General features: G+C 38.0%; 2 protein-coding genes across 2 annotated transcripts; both read right to left on the reverse strand.

The window, feature by feature from the left end:
- Positions 1–1,759: 1,759 nt before the first annotated feature.
- On the reverse strand, positions 1,760–4,101 carry LOC105781019 (uncharacterized). The gene is made up of 8 exons (XM_012605582.2): positions 3,947–4,101; positions 3,767–3,845; positions 3,530–3,657; positions 2,828–2,924; positions 2,662–2,739; positions 2,355–2,580; positions 2,058–2,281; positions 1,760–1,960 (listed from the first exon to the last, which is right to left on the reverse strand). Exons 1-8 carry the CDS (start codon positions 4,099–4,101, stop codon positions 1,937–1,939), a joined length of 1,011 nt encoding a protein of 336 aa, XP_012461036.2. The 3' UTR covers positions 1,760–1,936.
- A 6,386-nt stretch (positions 4,102–10,487) lies between these two features.
- LOC105778992 (uncharacterized) lies at positions 10,488–15,246 on the reverse strand. Its single transcript, XM_052629231.1, has 7 exons — positions 14,959–15,246; positions 14,610–14,690; positions 13,416–14,566; positions 12,496–13,332; positions 11,672–12,222; positions 11,481–11,560; positions 10,488–10,718 (listed from the first exon to the last, which is right to left on the reverse strand). Exons 1-7 carry the CDS (start codon positions 15,244–15,246, stop codon positions 10,488–10,490), a joined length of 3,219 nt encoding a protein of 1,072 aa, XP_052485191.1.
- Between the last annotated feature and the right edge of the window lie 4,597 nt (positions 15,247–19,843).

Raw genomic sequence — 19,843 nt, forward strand, 5'->3', positions numbered from 1 at the left:
AGTAAAAGTTCAGAGTGGTTAGGTGCCTATAAAGCATATTAGGACAAACTCCATGATTGCGGATCTGTTTACTAAGGGACTACACTTAAGGTTTTATAAGAGCACATTGCTCGTATGGGTGTAATGTCATTTAAGGATATTTGATTTTAGTGGGAGTTTGTATTTTTAAATGCTTTTATGTTATAGACACATTTTTAGTTATTTCAGTTTATGGATATTAAGTTTTTTTCTGCAGAAATAAAATTTATTTGGTTTATTCACATTCTGATTTTGGTAAGGTTTGATCTCACTAAGGTTTAAGAAAGACCACTTGGAAATAGACATGTTTAGGTCATATTGTATGTAATTTCCATGCTACACATCCATACTTGATCTATGTCATCTTGTTGTGTTAATATACGTGATTAGGGATGGATTTAGTTACAATATATGTAATGACAGTCACCTTGGTTCTATGTTAACATAATTAATGGACGAGATTGTTCGAAATACCTTTTGGATATGATAGTAAAATTTTAGCTCATAAGGTTATATAATGACATGTAATTATAGAGTAATTAGTAAATATATGTGGTCCAAGTGGGAGATTGTTAGAAAATATGGACATAACATATATAATAAGGGTAACTAAATATTATTATTTACTATCATGATAGGTTAACCCAAATTAAAAGTGATCTAATTTGGTTAAAGTTTTATTGGGCTTTAATTATTAAATAAAGTATGGGTCAAATATGTGTAGATACTCTAGTAATTGAGTTCTAATCAAATTCTAATTAATGATGGGCTAATTAGGAATTAGAACTAATATGACAAGATTATAAATAATCAGGAAAGATAGAGTAAATATTCTCTAAATTTCTTGTGTGCTAATTTGGAAGATCAAAACCCCAAGATCCAAAAAATTTCAAGGAATCCATGGATTCAGGTACGCTTCTGCATCTAGTTCTGTTATTTATTTATTCTTGATGATTTGACATGATAAATCCTGATTTACATTTTTAATTTTATATTATATATTATTTAAAATTCTAACAGAATCTGAATCAGATTTTGAATATGGAGAAGCTTTTGGTGTGAAAATCAAGTGGTTGCTTCTAGAGAAACAATGATTTTGGAAGGGAATGGGACTTACTAGTACACCCTTTGAACCAAATCTGTAAGCACATTTATTTTCACATCCCATTTGGTTATTAGTATAATAATATAGGAATGAGTAAAATATAAAATATATATATATATATTTCAAAATAAGAAATTTTTTTATTTTCTTAAAACAAGATATGTGAGTGGTTAAATATTACCAATTAAAATTATTTATTGCTAATTCAGTATATTAAAAGCAGACAAAAAAATTACTTGTAGCATGAAATTTTTCTTTTTTGCCAAAAGACACTCGTATTTTATTGCTTACCGAATTTTATTATTTTATTCAACGTATAATTAATTTTAATTTTATCATATAAAAGTAAATATTTTATATTTAAAATAGTGAAATAATTTAAAATTTCTTGAATATATATATTTAAAAATATTTATGAAAAAGACTTCAAAATTTTGTCAAATAATATTCAAAAGCCATAAAATAATGTTTATTTTATTAAAACAAATAAAAAAATGAAAAAAAAAAACAGAGAACTAAGCTAATTATGATCAACAATTCAAAAAATCCAAAAAAACTTGATGAAACCAAACTGATATCACCCTACATTTGAAAGCATTCAAATGATGCTGTTGCCATTGGATCTGCACAAAGCCTGTCAAAACAAGCACTTATTTTTTACATCACAATTTTCCATCAAAAGCTGTGGCACTAGCACAGATATTTGAATGATGAAAAAGGGGGATCCAGGTAGCTGTAAAATGGTTATACCCAGGGCTCTAACTAAACCATTGGTTTTTTCTGACTGACGGAGGGTATAAATAAACCACTTGGTCAATTCGGTTGAACAACAACATGCTGCAAAGACAGATTTCAGGCAAAGTTAATAGAAAATTATAATGGAAATATTATACTTCTAGCGAAAATGAAAAAAGGGAATCAATTACTCAGTTACCTTAATCTGGGTCCTGTTATAAGTGTAAGTGATGTGAACTAAGCCATCACTAGCCTGGATAACAGCAGGATATGAGAATTCCATTCCTTGAGTTTCTTCCAATGTCAAGCTGTCCTGCCATGAATCACCATCATCTTTGGATAGGGAAACTTTAAGTACACCCCTTGAGATTGTATTATAAGCAAGTAACAGACGACCGTCTCTCAGCTTCACCCCGTCGATACCTGATCAACAATGTTAAAGGTATTTTGTAAACAATCGAAATCAGAATGGTTCAAATTTTCCATTAATACCAACCTGAGTTTGGGTTGGGAAGTTCAGTAGGTATGGCATAACCCCAACCCTGTCCACCATCAAATGATTCTGCCATACAAACTCTACTAATGTTGTTAAAAGATCGCATTAAAAGACGCAAGTGCCCTTTTGCAGTTAGGTAAGGAACTGGTTGAATCACACTGAGGACTTGGCTTTTAACATATATAGGGCCATATTTCTTCCAGGTTCTTCCAGAATCCGGCGTCACCTGTTCCATGCCATATACAAAACTTGTCAATACATAATAAGGACTCTTAACTGCTAATGTAGTTGAAATCCTCATTACAACCTCGGCCCAGGCCCCCCAAGAATTCCAACTCTCCACCGATGATCCAAACAGCAAATTCCCATTCCGCAACAACAGAGGCTGCAGATGAGGGAATGGAACACGTAAGAGTTTTTCATACCACAGTAAATTGGAATGTAGGTCATACTTATAGCCATAATAATCAGACCTTGTTCTTAGATGGTCCTAATATGCCTGGAGGAAGCTGCTCTCTTTGTGTCCAAGTAACACCTTTATCATATGATCGTTTCATGCAGCCACTCCACCTGGATTTTACTAAGCCAACAGTGAGAAAAAGGCAAGAAAATGTTGCAAATGATTCATTGCTTGCGACTAAAGTTACATATCATGATGACATGTGCTGTAGAATATTGATACCTGAAGTGAAGAATGTCAAATTATATTTCAGAAACAAAAAAACCAGCGATTTCAATGCTACACTACTCAAAATTGAATCTTAAATGTTCAAAAGTTGGAGGACTAACAATTCAACAACAACTAAAATCTTCAACAAAAGAGCATTTTTGTTACAGAATCTAAATTATAGCATTATATTTGAATATTTCTGGTCAACTAAATCACACGAGCAAGTCACTTATATGTTATCCACTTCACCATGTAGGAGACCTAAACTTTAAGTATTTCTTTCCTCTGGGCTCCGACCAGCCAAACTTTTAGCTTCAGTTGCTAATTTTCAGCAGATCTGTCATGGCATGGCATGGCAAGGATTCACACCAACCCATGCAGGGAAAATCCTATAAAGCTCATCTAGATCTTGATAATGCAATAAAATGAGTTAACTTAGCGGTGTTAACAAACTTATGTAAACATGTATGCAAGCAAAAACAGAAACTGAAGCTTAGAGAATTACTTTTGAACATCCAGGCCTACTTTATAGAATAATAACAACTCATCTGATGGAAGCTTAAATAGTACAGGGTTCCACATTGGAACATTAGGTTCTTCATCCATAACAATAGGTGTATACCAGCGGCCACCCTGCCAAATTTTTGTAAACACATAAAAATTCTTAAAATAATCCAAATAGCATCAAACCACCAATACGCTAGTAAGAAGCACATGTAGAAAGTGGAAGGGGCCTTGGAACCATAGTCTGCAGCCAAATTTTGACATCAGGTGCTCCTTCAGACGTCCCTCCATAATAAGCAACTAAGAAGGGACCTTTACTAACCTGCATATGTATTAAATTAATAGCAAAAGTATAATGAGACGATGAGGACAATTGAAAACTACAAAGTAACAAAAACACAAGATCATTTTGAACTGCACAACCTCAACAATGGTAGAGGCACGACAACTGTTGAATGGGGCTGAACAGGCAGGAAATGTGAACTCCTCTTTCAACGGCCCTTTGATGGGAAGGTGTCTCTTCTTATGTAAACTCTCAGGACTTGAAGTTGTACCCTTTGTGTATCTGCACATAATTTTCAGGTCTTCTTTGGGGTTCAATGAGAATACATGAAAGGCTTAATATTGATTGTTCTAATTTATAAGAAAGAAACTATTTCCTAGATTCAAGTCCCATCCGCTTCACACGCTCAAGAAACAAGGAAACTTACACAAGCTTCCTGTAGCGACCTAAAAATTCTAGGCACGGGCGCTAGTCGAATTGACTATAGAAAATTTGAAAACAGAGTCTCGATTTTTTCTTTTGCGAAAGAAGAGTCGCCACCGATCATTTTTCTTTAGGTGTGATCGGACACCTACAAAATTCTCTTTTTAGAAGAAAAATTTATTTTCAAACTTTTCTAAAAAAGGTAATTTTGGGTCTACGTTAAAATCTAGAGAAAATTAGAGTTCGGGAGTCGGTTACGCGCGAGGAAGATATTAGCACTTTTGGGACGCCCAAAATTGGTATCTCGTTAAGCGCGCGTTGTCTTAATTTTAAAAATACGAGTTCAATTTAATATTTAATCATGATCCGATTGAAACACGATAATAATTTTTGAAAACACAAAAATTTGTGAAACACGGGAATTGTTGAAAACATGAAAATTTTAGAAACACCAAAATTTTTGAAAACACGAAGATTTTTGAAACATGAATTTTTTTTTGAAAACACTAATTTTTCAATTTTTTCTTAAAGACGTATCGTATTTAACACGAACCGGTGATATTCACTGAACATAGCGATGAAATCATCGAATTAGCATCAAATCGATTCAATTTAATATTTAATCGTGATTCTATTAGAACAAGAGAAAAATTTTTTTTATTATTTTTTAAAAAAAATCACGAGAATTTTTGAATATTTTTGGGTTTTTTTTAAAAGGGCGTCCCGTATTTAACACGAGCCATCGATATTCACCAACATAGCGATGAATTCTATGACTTAATATTAAATCGGTTCGTTGCCTTATGCATTAAAATGATTTTTCTATTCTAAAAAATGAAATCATTTAAATTTAAAATTATAAAATGAAATAAGCAAAATAATATTTCATGAATACCATGAAAATGCTAATTGAATTAAAATGGGATAATATTCAAGTATTTAAATTAAAAGATTAAGAATTTACCAAAAGCCCAAAGTTATGGGCTTGATGAATGGTCTCTTCTCCTTTTTCTTCCTTTTTTTTTTCTCTTTTTTTTTTGGATTGGCTGTTGGGTTGCTTTGGTAAACAGCCTGGTGCTATGGGTCTCATTGGGTTGGCTCACATCTGCGTTGGGCCTGGGGCTGTTGGACTCTTCTTGCTTATTCTTGGGCCTTTCTTTGGAATGGGTTGCTGCTTGTTTTTTTTTGTTGCATCAGTTTTTTTTGGGCCTGCTGTTTGGGCCTAATCTGCTAGTCTGCTGGGCACTGGTCTACTGGGCGAATCGGGTCCGGTGCGGGTCGGGTCGGGTCAATTTGACCCAACTGTTAAATAATTTTTTCTTTTTTCTTCCTTCTTCTTTCTTTTTTTCTCCTTATTTCTTTCTTCTCTTTTCTTTCTTTCTTTCTTCCCCGTTCAACCCTCTTCCACTGCTTTTGTCGACGATGCCTTGCTGCCCAGCGGTACGACGGGCACGGTGGTGCTCCTCCTTCTCCCATTTCTTTTCTTTTTTCCTTTGTTTTTTTCTTTTTTTCCTTGCTATTTTTTTTTCTTGCTATTTTTTTTCTTTTATCACTTCTTGGTTGCTTTGTTATGTGTTGGGACAGTAGTGATGCGGCGGTGGTATGATGGCTCGAGATCGACGGCGGCGGTGGGCTTTTTTTGCTGCTATTTTTTATTATCTTTTTTCTTGCTTATTTGGTTGCTTGTTGCTTGTTATGTTTGATTTGTTTTTTTTTTCGGTAATGGTGGATGATGAGGGTGGAAGGGCTGTGGGTGTGATGGTTTTTGGGAGAGCGACGAGGGTATAGGCGGAGATTGGTTTTAGTTGTGCGGCCGTAGGAGACCAAGGGTCGATGAGTGTGGGTTCGGGTTTGAAGGTGGCGAGTGGTGGTTAGTTTCGGCTCTGGGGGGGCCGAATGTAGGTTCTTTTTTTTTGCTCTCTGTGTTTTTTTCTTTCCTTTTCTTCAAGACTGAATCCCCTCCCCTCTCTTTTAATTTTCTTTTTAATCTCTTGATTTTTATCCTCTTTCTTCTTGTCTTCAGGTGGCAGTGGAGGGCATCATGGCCTAGGCCATCTGCCGGAGTAGCTGGAGGTGGGGGGAGCACGCTCGGCTATTGATTGGGGGGTCTGACATGCCCAGAAGGACCAACATGTAGAAGACGCAAAACATTTAGAGTAAAAATGTAATTTTAGGAAAATATAGGGCCAAAATGTAATTTCTAGAAATTTTAGGGCCCGAATGTAATTTAAAAAATATTAAGGGTCAAGATGCAAATTTAAAAAAAATTTAAGGGTCAAAATGTAATTTTTGAAAAGTTTAGGGGCTAAAATGTAATTTATGTTTTTGTATTTTTTTCAAAAATTTTTATTATTACTATTTTATTAATATTTAAAACAAAAATTAAAAATGGGCTAAAACAAGTCCAAAATTAAATCCTAATGGGCCCAATCATTGGGCCTATATGAGACCAACTTGGCTCGAAACCCTAACTGGGCAAAATTTAGTGATAACAGCTGCCCCTCTTTGCTCATCGCTATGAAACAGGGATAAAGCAAAGACTTAAAAGCACTGAATTTTGTTTGACTGTCCAAAATTTTTTTGTCTATATTTTTTTGAAAGCCTGAAATTGAAAATAGCTTGGTGTGCGATCTGAAGTTCAACTCACTTCTCAGATTATGAGTTGACCTTTGAAAAATAGAAATTGAAAAATATCTCGGCATGTGACCCGAGGCTCAACTCACCTCTCGTAATATGAGTTCATTTTTGAAAAATAGAAATTTAAGAGAAATACCTCGGCATGTGACCCGAGGCTCAACTCACCTCTCGCAATATGAGTTGATTTTTTTGAAAAATAGAAATTAAAGATACCTCGGCATGTGACCCGATGCTCAACTCACCTCTTGCAATATAAGTTGATTTTTTTTGAAAAATAGAAATTTAAAAGAAATACCTCGGCATGTGACCCGAGGCTCAACTCACCTCTCGCAATATGAGTTGATTTTTTTTGAAAAATAGAAATTGAAAAGAAATACCTCGGCATGTGACCCAAGGCTCAACTCACCTCTCGCAGTATGAGTTGATTTTTTTGAAAAACAAAAATTAAAGATACCTCGGCATGTGACCCGAAGCTCAACTCACCTCTCGCATTATGAGTTGATTTTTTTTGAAAAACAGAAATTAAAGATACCTCGGCATGTGACCCGAGGCTTAACTCACCTATCGCAATATGAATTGATTTTTTTGAAAAACAGAAATTGAAAAGAAATACCTCGGCATGTGACCCGAGGCTCAACTTACCTCTCGCAGTATGAGTTGATTTTTTTGAAAAACAAAAATTAAAGATACCTCGGCATGTGACCCGAGGCTCAACTCACCTCTCGCATTATGAGTTGAATTTTTTTGAAAAAAAGAAATTAAAGATACCTCGGCATGTGACCCAAGGCTCAACTCACCTCTCGCATTATGAGTTGATTTTTTTGAAAAACAGAAATTGAAAATACCTCAGCGTGACCCGAGGCTCAACTCACTTCTCGCAATATGAGTTGATTTTTGAAAAACAGAAATTGCAGATACCTCGGTATATGACCTGAGGCTCAACTCACCTCTCGCAATATGAGTTGATTTTTGAAAAACAGAAATTGAAAAATATAATTCTTGAAAGAAAACAGGGTTTCAAAAAAATCAGGTGAAACTAAAAGCTTTCTTCTTCATTGATTCTGTACAACTTTTTCCCAAAATTCCTTGCTCTATTGATATATCTGTATATGTCATGTATGATATTATTATGATATGCAAATGTTTGTCCTAAATGCTTTTATGTCTACATGATTCTGCTATGCACTCTGGGTTGTTTGTCACATAACCCTTTCTGATTTTTGTGAGAGCCTTCATTCATTGCCTCCATTCTTGACCTTTTCTCAGGTTCTGTACTCATCTTCAAGTTTTGCGAGTAATCCACATTTCTTCGTATATCACCCTCTTACCCCTTGTTGAACTTTGTTCTTGCTTTGGGGCCCGCTACTTATTAAATTCTCATCCAGGTAATGCTCAACATTCCTTTTGTTTAGAGTATGTCATCTTACTATTTATCATTTAAATGAATCAGACACGAGATGCATAAAAAAAGACAAAGTAGATATGAAAGAAATACATCACATTCATATTTTTCAAAAGAAACAAACAAAGGAAATTGACAAGGAAAGTTTAACAAATAAAGAAGGCATCGTAAAGAAAGGAAAGTGAATTCAATTTCCACAAATGCTCTAAATATTCGGTGCTTGAACTTCTCCTCGTTTCTGTATCTTGGATCTTTTTCGAGTAAGACTTCTTGTGTAGAATATTTCGAGCTTCTGAGAATGCTTCAAATATTGTGACTTCGTCATTCAACTCCCCGTTCAAGTCGTTTTGCTCCTTTAAGCTCGAGCCCATTTCATTAGGACACCCTTTCGGGTTTTCATCCTAATCATTTTTATTTATCAAGACGCCTTTTTCGTGTTTTCATCTTGATTTTTTTCTTTTTTTTGTTTTTTTGTTTTTTTGTTGTTTTTTTAGGCATAATATTTCTTCACAGCATCTGAGTTCACTGGATTAGGTAATTCTTTCTCATCCATTTCAGTGAGAATTAGAGCCCTCCTAAGAATGCCTTCTTTACAACGTATGGCCCTTCCCAATTCGGTGACCATTTCCCTCGAAAGTCCTTTTGTATCGAGAGGATCTTTCGTAGTACGAGCTCTCCTTCGCGAAATTCTCTTGGCCGCACCTTTTTATCATGGGCTGTGATCATTCTCTTCTGGTACATCTGTCCATGACAAATTGCCTTCAAGCATTTTCTCTCAATAAGATTTAGCTGATCATATCTAGCTCGAAACCATTCTGATTCTTCTAGTTTTGATTCCATTAAGACATGTAGGGATGGGATCTCCACTTCGATGGGCAGAACAGCTTCCATTCTGTAGACCACAGAAAAAGGAGTTGCCCCCGTAGATGTCCGCACAGAAGTGCGGTATGCGTACAAAGCGAATGGTAGCTTCTCGTGCCAGTCTTTATATGTCTCAGTCATCTTCCCGATAATCCTCTTAATGTTTTTATTAGCTGCTTCTACTGCTCCGTTCATCTTCGGGCGATAGGGTGAGGAATTATGATGTTTTATCTGAAATTGCTCACATACTTCTGTCATCATCTTGTTGTTCAGATTTAAAGCATTATCTGAAATGATTCTTTCAGGCAGACCATATTAACATATGATCTCCTTTTTTAGGAATCTACAGACTGCAGTCTTTGTCACATTAGCAAACGAAGTGGCTTCTACCCATTTTGTGAAGTAGTCTATAACCACAAAGATGAATCGGTGTCCATTAGAAGCCTTCGGGGAGATTGGCCCTATAACATCCATGCCCCACATAGAAAAATGCCACGGAGAAGTCATGACATGAAGGGGCGAAGGAGCCCCATGAATTTTATCGCCGTAAATTTGACACTTGTGGCATTTTCGTGCGTAGCTAATGCAATCTTTTTCCATTGTAAGCCAATAATAACCAAGTCTCATAATCTGCCTAGCCATAGTAAAACCATTGGCATGCGTCCTACAAATTCCTTCATGGACATCCTCAAGTATCTTTCTAGCTTCAACAGCGTCCACGCATCTCAGGAGCACTTGATCTTTTCCTCTTTTGTATAGGATATCCCCGCCAAGAACAAATCCAATCGCCATTCTCCTGAGAGTTCTTTTTTCATTCTTGTTTGCTTGCTCGGGGTACTTTTGATTCTTGATATATTGTAAGATATCATAGAACCATAGTAGCTCGTCTGACTCTTTCTCAATGCTAAAACAATGTGCAGGGGTCTCATATACGCTCATTTGGATAGGCATTATTTCAGTTTCTCTGTTTGCTTTGAACATTGAAGCCAAGGTGGCCAAGGCATCAGCCAATTGGTTCTCTTCCGGTGGAAAGTAGTTAAAAGTCACTTCATTGAATTCTTTGACCAGTTCCACAACGAGATCATGATACTTGACTAATTTCGAATCTCTCACTTCCCAATCTGCACGGATTTGGTAAATGACTAATGCTGAGTCCCCGTGTACCTCTAAGATTTTGATTTTCCTTTCGATAGTTGCACGAAGTCCCATGCTGCAACCTTCATATTCCGCAATATTATTGGTACAAAAGAAATTCAATCTGGCAGTGAGCGGGTAATGGTCTCCTTCCGGTGACACTAAGACTGCTCCGATCCCATGCCTCAATGCATTCGATGCACCATCAAAGCTCATCTTTCATGATTTCTCTTTTGACGACTGACCCCCTTTTTCTAAAATGCACATCAAGTTTTCATCTGGGAAATCAAGTCTCAAAGGCTCATATTCCTCCATTGTTCGACTTGCTAAGAAGTCAGCTATCACGCTTCCCTTTATCAACTTTTGGTTCACATATGTGATGTCATACTCAGTCTGTAGGATCTGCCATCGTGCCATTCTTCCTGAGAGTGCAGGTGACTCCATCATGTACTTTATTGGGTCCAATTTTGAAATTAACCATGTCGTATGATACAACATGTATTGTCTGAGCCTTCGAACCATCCAAATCAATGCACAACAAAATTTTTCAATTGAAGGGTACTTTGCCTCATACTCTGTGAACTTCTTGCTGAGGTAGTAAATTGCCTTTTCTCTTTTCCCCGACTCATCATGTTGTCCTAGTACGTAACCTATTGAGTTCTCAAACATGGTCAGGTACAATATTAAGGGTTTTCCAGGGGTCAATGGTACTAGCACCAGAGGATTAGACAAATATTGCTTTATCTTATCGAAGGCCACTTGGCATTCCTCGTTCCACTCTCCTGGATTATGTTTTCGAAGGAGTGGAAAAATTTGATCACACTGATTGGTAAGTTAAGCGATGAATCGAGCAATGTAATTCAGCCTTCTTAAAAACCCTTTGACTTCCTTTTGTGTGCGCAGGGGAGGAAATTCTTGTATAGCTTTTATCTTATCTGGATCAACCTCGATACCTCTCTCATTGACAATGAAACCTAGTAGTTTTCCCGAGGTAGCCCTAAACGTACATTTGGCTGGGTTAAGTTTCAACTGGAACTTTCTTAACCTTTCGAACCGCTTCTTGAGATTCCCAACATGCTCTTTTTCTTCTTAAGATTTGACAATCATATCATTGAGATAAACTTCTATTTTTTTGTGCATCATATCGTGGAACAATGTCACCATGGCTCTCTGATATGTTGCCCCAGCATTCTATAATCCGAACGGCATTACCTTATAGCAGAAGGTTCCCCACATTGTTATGAATGTAGTTTTCTCCATATCTTCGGGAGCCATCTTTATCTGATTATAACCTGAGAAGCCATCCATGAAAGAAAACGAAGAATGCTTTGCCGTATTATCCACCAAAGTATCGATGTGTGGTAAAGGAAAGTTATCCTTGGGGCTTGCTTGATTCAGATCACGATAATCCACGCACATTCGCACCTTGCCATCCTTCTTCGGTACTGGGACTATGTTAGCTACCCACTCTGGATATTTGGAGACTTGTAGGAAGCCAGCGTCAAATTGTTTATTGATTTCTTCTTTTATCTTCAACAGCATTTCGGGTCTCATCCTTCTTAGCTTTTGTTGAACAGGTTTGCATTCTGGTTTCAGTGGGAGCTTATGGACCACAATATCTGTATTCAACCCTGGCATATCCTGAAAAGACCAGGCAAACACATCTTTGTACTCATGGAGCAAGGCGATTAAATCCCGCTTGGTGTTTTCTGAAATGGAAGTCCCAATCTTCACTTCTTGTTTCTTTTCTTCACTCCCCAAGTTCACTACCTCAACATATTTTTGATGGGGTAGGATCTGTTTCTCTTCTTGTTCTACCATTCTCAGTAAGTCAGGAGACGAGACACAATCTTCAACATTTTCGTCAGCTTCATATTCTCCTAAACAAACAGCCTTCTCGAAATCGATTTCAGGATTCGTAACGGGATTGTTCATGCCAATGATATCTAAGCACCTGAAATGTGAATGGAAAAAGCTATAGAGGAGCATCGAGGTATTGGAATCAACGAACACAATGTCATGAAATGATATGAGATACATGCAGGAAAAGGATATGAATAGAAGGAGTATTTGCGAAGTTAATGGAAATGAAAAGAACATGACAATATAAAGAAAAATGCATCTTCATTAATGTTCATTGAAATGATAAAGAGCAAACATAAGCTCTTACAAAAGGAACCCTACTGCTTAATGACACACAAAATGAAGGGTTAACATTGGGTATTACTCTGAAGGGGACTTAAAAACTACAAGACGATCCACAGCAGTCCAGTTGTTCAAAGAAAATCTAGGAGGACAAGGGCGTATCATTGAAGAATTCTCAATTGCACCATCCTCATTGTCAATAACATTTAGGCTAAGATTCTGAAGAGACTTTTCAATCAATAATGTGACTTGTGGATTGTCTTGCCGTGGGTACATCACTCCTGCTGATGTAAATATTTCTGACAAAGGAGGATACGCCATCGGCTCCCATTCCAATTCCCGACCTAAGGCTCTTGCAATTTTTCTTTCTTGATTTTTCTGTAATTGCTTTCTTCTTTGACGTATATCTGGCTTGAAACCCAAACCGCATCGACCCTGGTGGTGCATTGGTTTCAAAGCTCTAATCATCCCTTCCTGATATTTCCCCAAACCTTTGTTCGCTCGTGCTCCTTTTCCCACAGTCAGCTTAATTCCCATCTTGGTATTCCTCGACAGCTTGGGCGTAGGGATCTTATTCCCTTTAGCAACAAATGTAGCATTGATAAATTCAAAGGAACGAAAAGAACATTCCACAACATCTTCGCTTACTTCGATGTAGGGTGCATCAGAAGAGATAGATACGACGATGTGTTCATCACCAGCGACGGTAATCAAGCGGCTATCCATGATAAACTTCACTTTCTGATGGAAAGATGAAGGAACTGCCCCAGCAGAATGGATCCAAGGCCTCCCTAAAAGGCAATTGTCTGAAGGTGTGATGTCTATGACCTGGAACTTGATATCATATGCACATGGGCCCACCTCTAGAGGAATTTGGATCTTTCCCATGACCCTCGTCGTGTCCCATCGAATGCCTTCACTGTAGAATGACAAGGCCTCAAATAGGACATATCAATTGGCATCCTAAAAAGCATTGCCAAAGGTATGACATTGAGTGCAGACCCATTGTCGATGAGCACATTTGGTACTATGTAGCCCTTACAACTGGTTGTGATGTGCAACGCTTTTACAAAGCCCCTACCATTCGACGGTATTTCGTCATCACTAAAAGAGATAAAATTATCCGCATTCAGATTATTCATCCACCAATCAATCTTTTCTACAGATACATTATTTGCCACGTAAGCTTGATTTAACACTTTTAACAAGGTGTTTCGATGTGGCTCCGAGTTCAACAATAGAGACAGTACTGAGATTCGCGCCGACTGCTTGTGTAATTGCTCCACAACATTATATTCGCTGTACTTAATAAACTTAAAGAATTCATGTGCTTCCTCATCATTCACAGGCTTTTTAACTTCTTGTTCGGATGGTATCTCAACACCGGCCTTAATCTCATACATTGGGGCTTTTCCTTTTCGGCTCGGGTTAGTAACTTTCTTCTTTGGTTCAACTGTCTCGGGAGAATAACACCTTCCGCTGCGAGTAAAGTGTCCTACTCTGCTGACACCTTCACTCATAACCTTGGGCTTTTCACCCTCAGGTACAACGATATTGACATCATAATTCCATGGTACTGCCTTGTTATCCTTGTAAGGGAAATGAGCAGGTACTTCAATTATCAAACTTGGTTTAACTTCTCGACTAACCCCTTCCTTCTTTGCCTCGTAATAAATCACCAAAGGTTTATCAACGCTATAAGGGAAAGCTATTGATTGATTATCAGAGGCACATATTTCTCCTTCCTCGGCCCCCTCCATCCTATCAAAGACTTTGATCTCCTTGTTATCCATCGTGTCCTGAAGTAGTTTTCTAAATTCCTTACAAGATTGGATGTCATGCCCTTCGACGGCATGAAAATCACAAAAACCTTGGTCTTTTGTACTTTCTTCTTTGAGAATTTTATTAGACGGGCAGAGCAATCCATTTTCAATCATCATCTCCCATACCTTCCGCAAATGTGTCCTTACTTTGGCAACATAACCTTTGGCTTGCCAATCATCTTCATTTGTCACCGCATTTACATTCCCACTAGTATGGTTAGGAATAGGATTTCCTGTCACATTGCTAACACCATCGAATCGCAAAATGCCAGCATCGATGAGACCTTGAACACTCTTTTTAAAGGCCAAACAATTTTCTGTAGAGTGTCCCTAATTCCCAGCGTGATACACGCAACTAGCGTTAGGATCATACCACTTCGGGTATGGGGGCTTCAGGGGTACCATATAATGTGGGGATATTAATTGCTTTTCCAATAGCTTCGGGTATAATTCTCTATATGATACAGGAATTAGCGTGAACTGAGGTCTTTCAGAATTGGGTCTTGCCGGTCTTTGTTCATTTTTGGGTTGGCTTTGTGTAGGCATGGTATTTGGTGGGAACATGGTGAATGGTATTTGGTTATTCATGGCATAAACGGGGTAAGAGGGAGGTGCTTGATAGTAGGGGCTTTGAGGAGGAAAGTTGAAGTTTGAAGGGTGCGATAATGAGGTCGTGATTGGGTGGGGTACGAATTGGAGGTACAGTGGCTCTCGGTTCCAACCATATGAGTTTCTGCCTCCTTTTTCTTCACGGTTACTGCCCTGTATGGACTCTCGGGACCTTCTATTCTCCCACTCTTGACGGCATTTTCAATAAGCTCCCCAGATATTACAATATTTGCAAAGTCCTTTGTGGCGCTCCCTACCAACTTATCATAAAATGGCGCTTTCAGAGTGTTGATGAAGAGGACCGTTATCTCCGTCTTAGTTAGCAGAGGTTCCACCTGAGCCGAGATATACTTCCATCTTTGTGCATATTGCCTAAAAGTCCCTGTCGGCTTCTTTTCCATCATTTGTAAAGTTAGTTAATCAGGCACCATATCCGATACATGCTTGTATTGCTCACAAAATGCTGATGCTAAATCCTTCCATGATCAGATCCTCACTCTGCTGAGCTGATTATACCATCGAAGAGCCGAGCCAACCAAACTATCTTGAAAGCAGTGTACCAATAATTTGTCATCATTCACATAACCAGTCATCTTTCGGCAAAACATGATAAGATGTGCCTTTGGACATCTTGTTCCATCATACTTCTCAAAATCTGGCGCCTTGAATTTTGAGGGTAGAACCAAATTGGGGACCAAACTGAGTTCTTTGGCACTCAAAGTAGAGAAAACTTCAGTACCTTTTACTGCCTTGATCCTCTCTTCCAGGATTCTATACTTATCCTGAGCATTATTGCCATCAATTTTCAGCCTTGCTATTTCTACAGGATCATCTAGGTCTGAAACAATTGGATCTGAGGGATTAGCTCCAAGGTTCGATACAAACATTCCTTGCCCTAGATGAGTAGATGGAGCAGGATGTTGTTCTAGGACTGTAGGTTCCCTTTGGAGGTATCCTCTTTGCATTGCGTGGACATGAGGTGGAGTAAATCCCGGGGGATAAAGTGGATCTTGGTTAGCTCTTGACTGAGGCGACTCTACGATATCAGGGCTCTACATAGGTCCCTTTCCTTTGACCAAGGCCGTCATCATTTCCATCATTTTGGCCATTTGATCCATTTGCTCGAGCGATTCCTCTCGAGATCTCACCATCAAATCTCTCGCCTCTTGCTGCGACTTGGCCAGTTGCTTCTGCAACTCTCTTTGGGTTCTTTCCATCCTTTCCATTCTTTCATTGAGTTCAGCATCCATAGCTCTAGCTCTTAGGTGTGTCCTATAAGAGTGACGTGATTCCAGACTCGTAGTGTAACAACTGTAAATTAGACGGTTTTAGCCTTAGCGAGTGATTAAGGTGATATGTACATGCAATGAATGAATGAATGACTAATGACTAATGAATGTTAGTTATGCGAAAATATGTAAAAATGGGTGTTGATTTCAAGATAGCCCCATAATTGGGCGTTTCATTAATCAAAAAAGTCCATTACAAAAAGTTTTCATCTTGGTTTAACAATTACACAAATTTCTTAGCCACATCGCCTTGTTTCTTTATACGTTTCAGGAACTCCGATATGCTTGACCTTTGGCTAGGAGGGTATTGGCAACTGAGAACTTCCGCATCATATGATAATTGCACTACCTGCGTAGCCGCCTTGCGAATTTCATTGATCAAACTGCCAAGATGCATATCCTTTTCTTGGAGGGCTCTTTCGTAAGCGCGAATGTCTCTGTCATGCTGACCATTTTTCTATTCTAGAGCTCTCAGGAGGTCATCCAAATGTTGCTGATGAGCTTGCAGTGTACTTTCTATACTTCAAAATTTTCTTTTTAGCTCTTGATGCTCAGACTGACTAGTCGTTAGTTCTGCAGACACAGTTTCGTATTCAACATTCTTCTTCCTTAACTCCATCATAGCACGTGCAGCTCTTTCCTCCTCTTTCTTCGCTTTTGCTTTCCAAAATTCCATCCCACCTTTGATGTTGCTTAGTTCTTCCTTCGATTCTACCGATGATTTGGCCAATCCGCTATTCCTTATAGTGCCTCTTAATTTCTTGTTTTCCAAATGAAAGTCCCTTAAATCCTTTCTCGTGACTTCAACTTCTTTTTGGACTTTCTCGGTTTTAGATTTTTCAATTTGAACATCAATCTTCAGCTGGTAGTTTTCCTCCTAAAGAGAACTAATATCTCGTAACATTTTGGCTTTTTCACGCTCAAATTCATGTCTTTCCATTTCTAGCTCGGACGACATTTCCTCTGAGAACGGATTCTGGCAAGCATCATCAATCGGTGGGGTTAGTTGACTCTTCACTCGTCGTTACCTCCATATGTCATAATCTATAGTGATAGTAACATCATAGAGAGCCAATTCCATTAGGTAGATTTTCCTCCAAGAATTCGCAGTATCTCGCACCCTTTTCATGTAACCCTCACCTGTAAAGGCAAACTCTGATTGTGCCAACCCATCAGTAGCTGGTGGATACTGTCCCAAAGTGAACTGTCTTTGAATCATCAACAGAGCATATCCAACTCCTCCCCATAATCCTAGCAAAGGCACCCAGTCTTTGTTTCCACACTTGTATAACAAAACAGAAGGACGAATCCAAGGTGCCCTCTAAGTTATATCTTCAGCACGAATGTTCTGAAAAACTGAGACCCAGTGCTGTTCAGTGATATCCTTTGGCCAATATTTTTTAAGGTGTGCTTCTAACGGAGTAAATGTTTTTGAGAACATATGGAAAGGTGTGGACTCCACTTTCCAAAAGTGGCTAAAAATCCAAACATTAAGTAACTGAGCGCATCCGATGGAACGCCCTTCCCCTTTCTTCCTACAAGCATTTAGGGATCTAAAAGTCTAGGCCAATATGGTTGGGAAAGCGTTGATTCCTTACCTTAACCTTTCAAGGAAATCCACTACCGTAACTTCAACGTGTCCAAGAACCTTTGGGAAGACGATCAGTCTATAAATGGCCAAGGCAAACAGATTTATTCTTTTCAAAACATCTGGATGATTCTGAACTAACTCCTGAAGAGAAAACCACGGAACACAACTGACTTCATTCTTCTTCTTTATCTGTTTTTCAGCCTATATATCAGTCATCCCCTTCAACTTCATTAACTTTTTCTTGAAGGTCATTGGTTTAGGCTCCTTCACATATATCTTGTTGAGTTACACCTAATCAATGCGAAGTAGGGCAGCATACTCTTCTATGGTCGAAGTCATGTCTTCCTGATTGAAAGTGAAACACTGATAGGCTGGGTCCCAGAATCGAACCATGGCTTGGATCAACCGCTCGTTCAAATTGACTGCTATCAAGTGAGTTATATCCCCGTACTTTTAAGTGAAGATGCCTCTAGTATTTGAGTCCCACTGTTTCCAAATCCTAGTCAAGTCTTCAAGATCATTCTGACGAGCATTTGAAGTCACACGCTCGGGAAGATCAAAGGTGTATCCTTCCTTTAAACTGTCCCCTTTCACTTTTTGAGTCCTCAAAGACCAATCTCGGACTACAACATTTTTCTTGGTTACTTGCGTAATTGACTCCTCCATCAGAAACCCGTTTTTGGCAACCAATCTCTAATCAACACCTTCCTAATGAGATGCCTATGATACATGATGAAAAATAAAATGAAGAACAAATAACCTTGGTTAGAGATCACAACAGATATAAACAAAAGAAAAAAGAAAAATACAGACTATGGAAAATTTAACAAATTAAGCTATTCAATCATGCAATTTGGTGGAACAGACCCACATTTTTTTTGCCCCAACATGCTTTACAAAAACCTATCTCACATACCATCAGACAATCTATCCGACCCAATTTATTAAATAGACTCGATTCATTTGCAAATAAGTGTAAATGTAAAAGAAATAAAAGGTAAGAGGCGTTTCTCTCGTGTACTTATTTTGGTAACTATTCAACGGACAGAGGTTCGGCATGGATGTAACTGGGTGGCTCGTACGGTTTACTATATGTTGTTTCAGTTTTAAGAAGGTACTCAAATTGTCTATACTGTCACCTACTAAGGTTAGTACGGAGCCTCGGTCATCACCCATCACAGGCTCACGAACTCAATTCAAGGGATTACATTTACTTATGCCTATGCGGAGGGACGAGTTAACTCACGAAAGCATAAGTCATATGTAACCCGGAAGTATTTCACTAGCCTGTGCGGAGGGACGAGTTAACTCACGAAGGCGTAACGTTTACTTCCACTTAAACGGACGGAGCCCAAGTAGAGAGCTCATGTTATGCAAGAATGCAAGTGCACGGTGTGTGGGGAGAAACTCACAAACCCTTTTTTTTTACTAAAAAATCAAACTAAAAAACCGTAAAACTTAAAGCTGAAAAAATAGAAAAATAAAACAAGTTAGAAAATATTATTAATTTAAAAATCGAATGCAGATGCATGACTTTTCAAAAATAAAATTCAAGGATCACGATTAAAAATTAATTTGAAAAAGGAATTTTGAGAATTTTGGCAACACGCATTCAACATCAAACTCGACTCTCAAAAAGTCCCAGTGGAGTCGCCAGCTGTAGCGACCTAAAAATTCTGGGCACGGGCGCTAGTCGAATTGACTACTGAAAATTTGAAAACAGAGTCTCAATTTTTTCTTTTGCGAAAGAGGAGTTGTCATCGATCCTTTTTCTTTAGGTGTGATCGGACACCTACAAAATTCTCTTTTTAGAAGAAAAATTTATTTTCAAAATTTTCTAAAAAAGGTAATTTTGGGTCTAAGTTAAAATCCAGAGAAAATCAGAGTTCGGGAGTCGGTTACGCGCGAGGAAGCTATTAGCACCCTCGGGACGCCCAAAATTGGTATCTCATTAAGCGCGCGTTGTCTTAATTTTAAAAATACGAGTTCAATTTAATATTTAATCATGATCCGATTGAAACACGAGATTTTTTTTAAGCCATGAGAATTTTGAAACACGATAATAATTTTTGAAAACACAAAAATTTGTGAAACACGGGAATTTTTGAAAACACGAAT

The sequence above is a fragment of the Gossypium raimondii genome, chromosome 4 (assembly GCF_025698545.1).
Source record: "Gossypium raimondii isolate GPD5lz chromosome 4, ASM2569854v1, whole genome shotgun sequence".
Lineage (NCBI taxonomy): Eukaryota > Viridiplantae > Streptophyta > Magnoliopsida > Malvales > Malvaceae > Gossypium > Gossypium raimondii.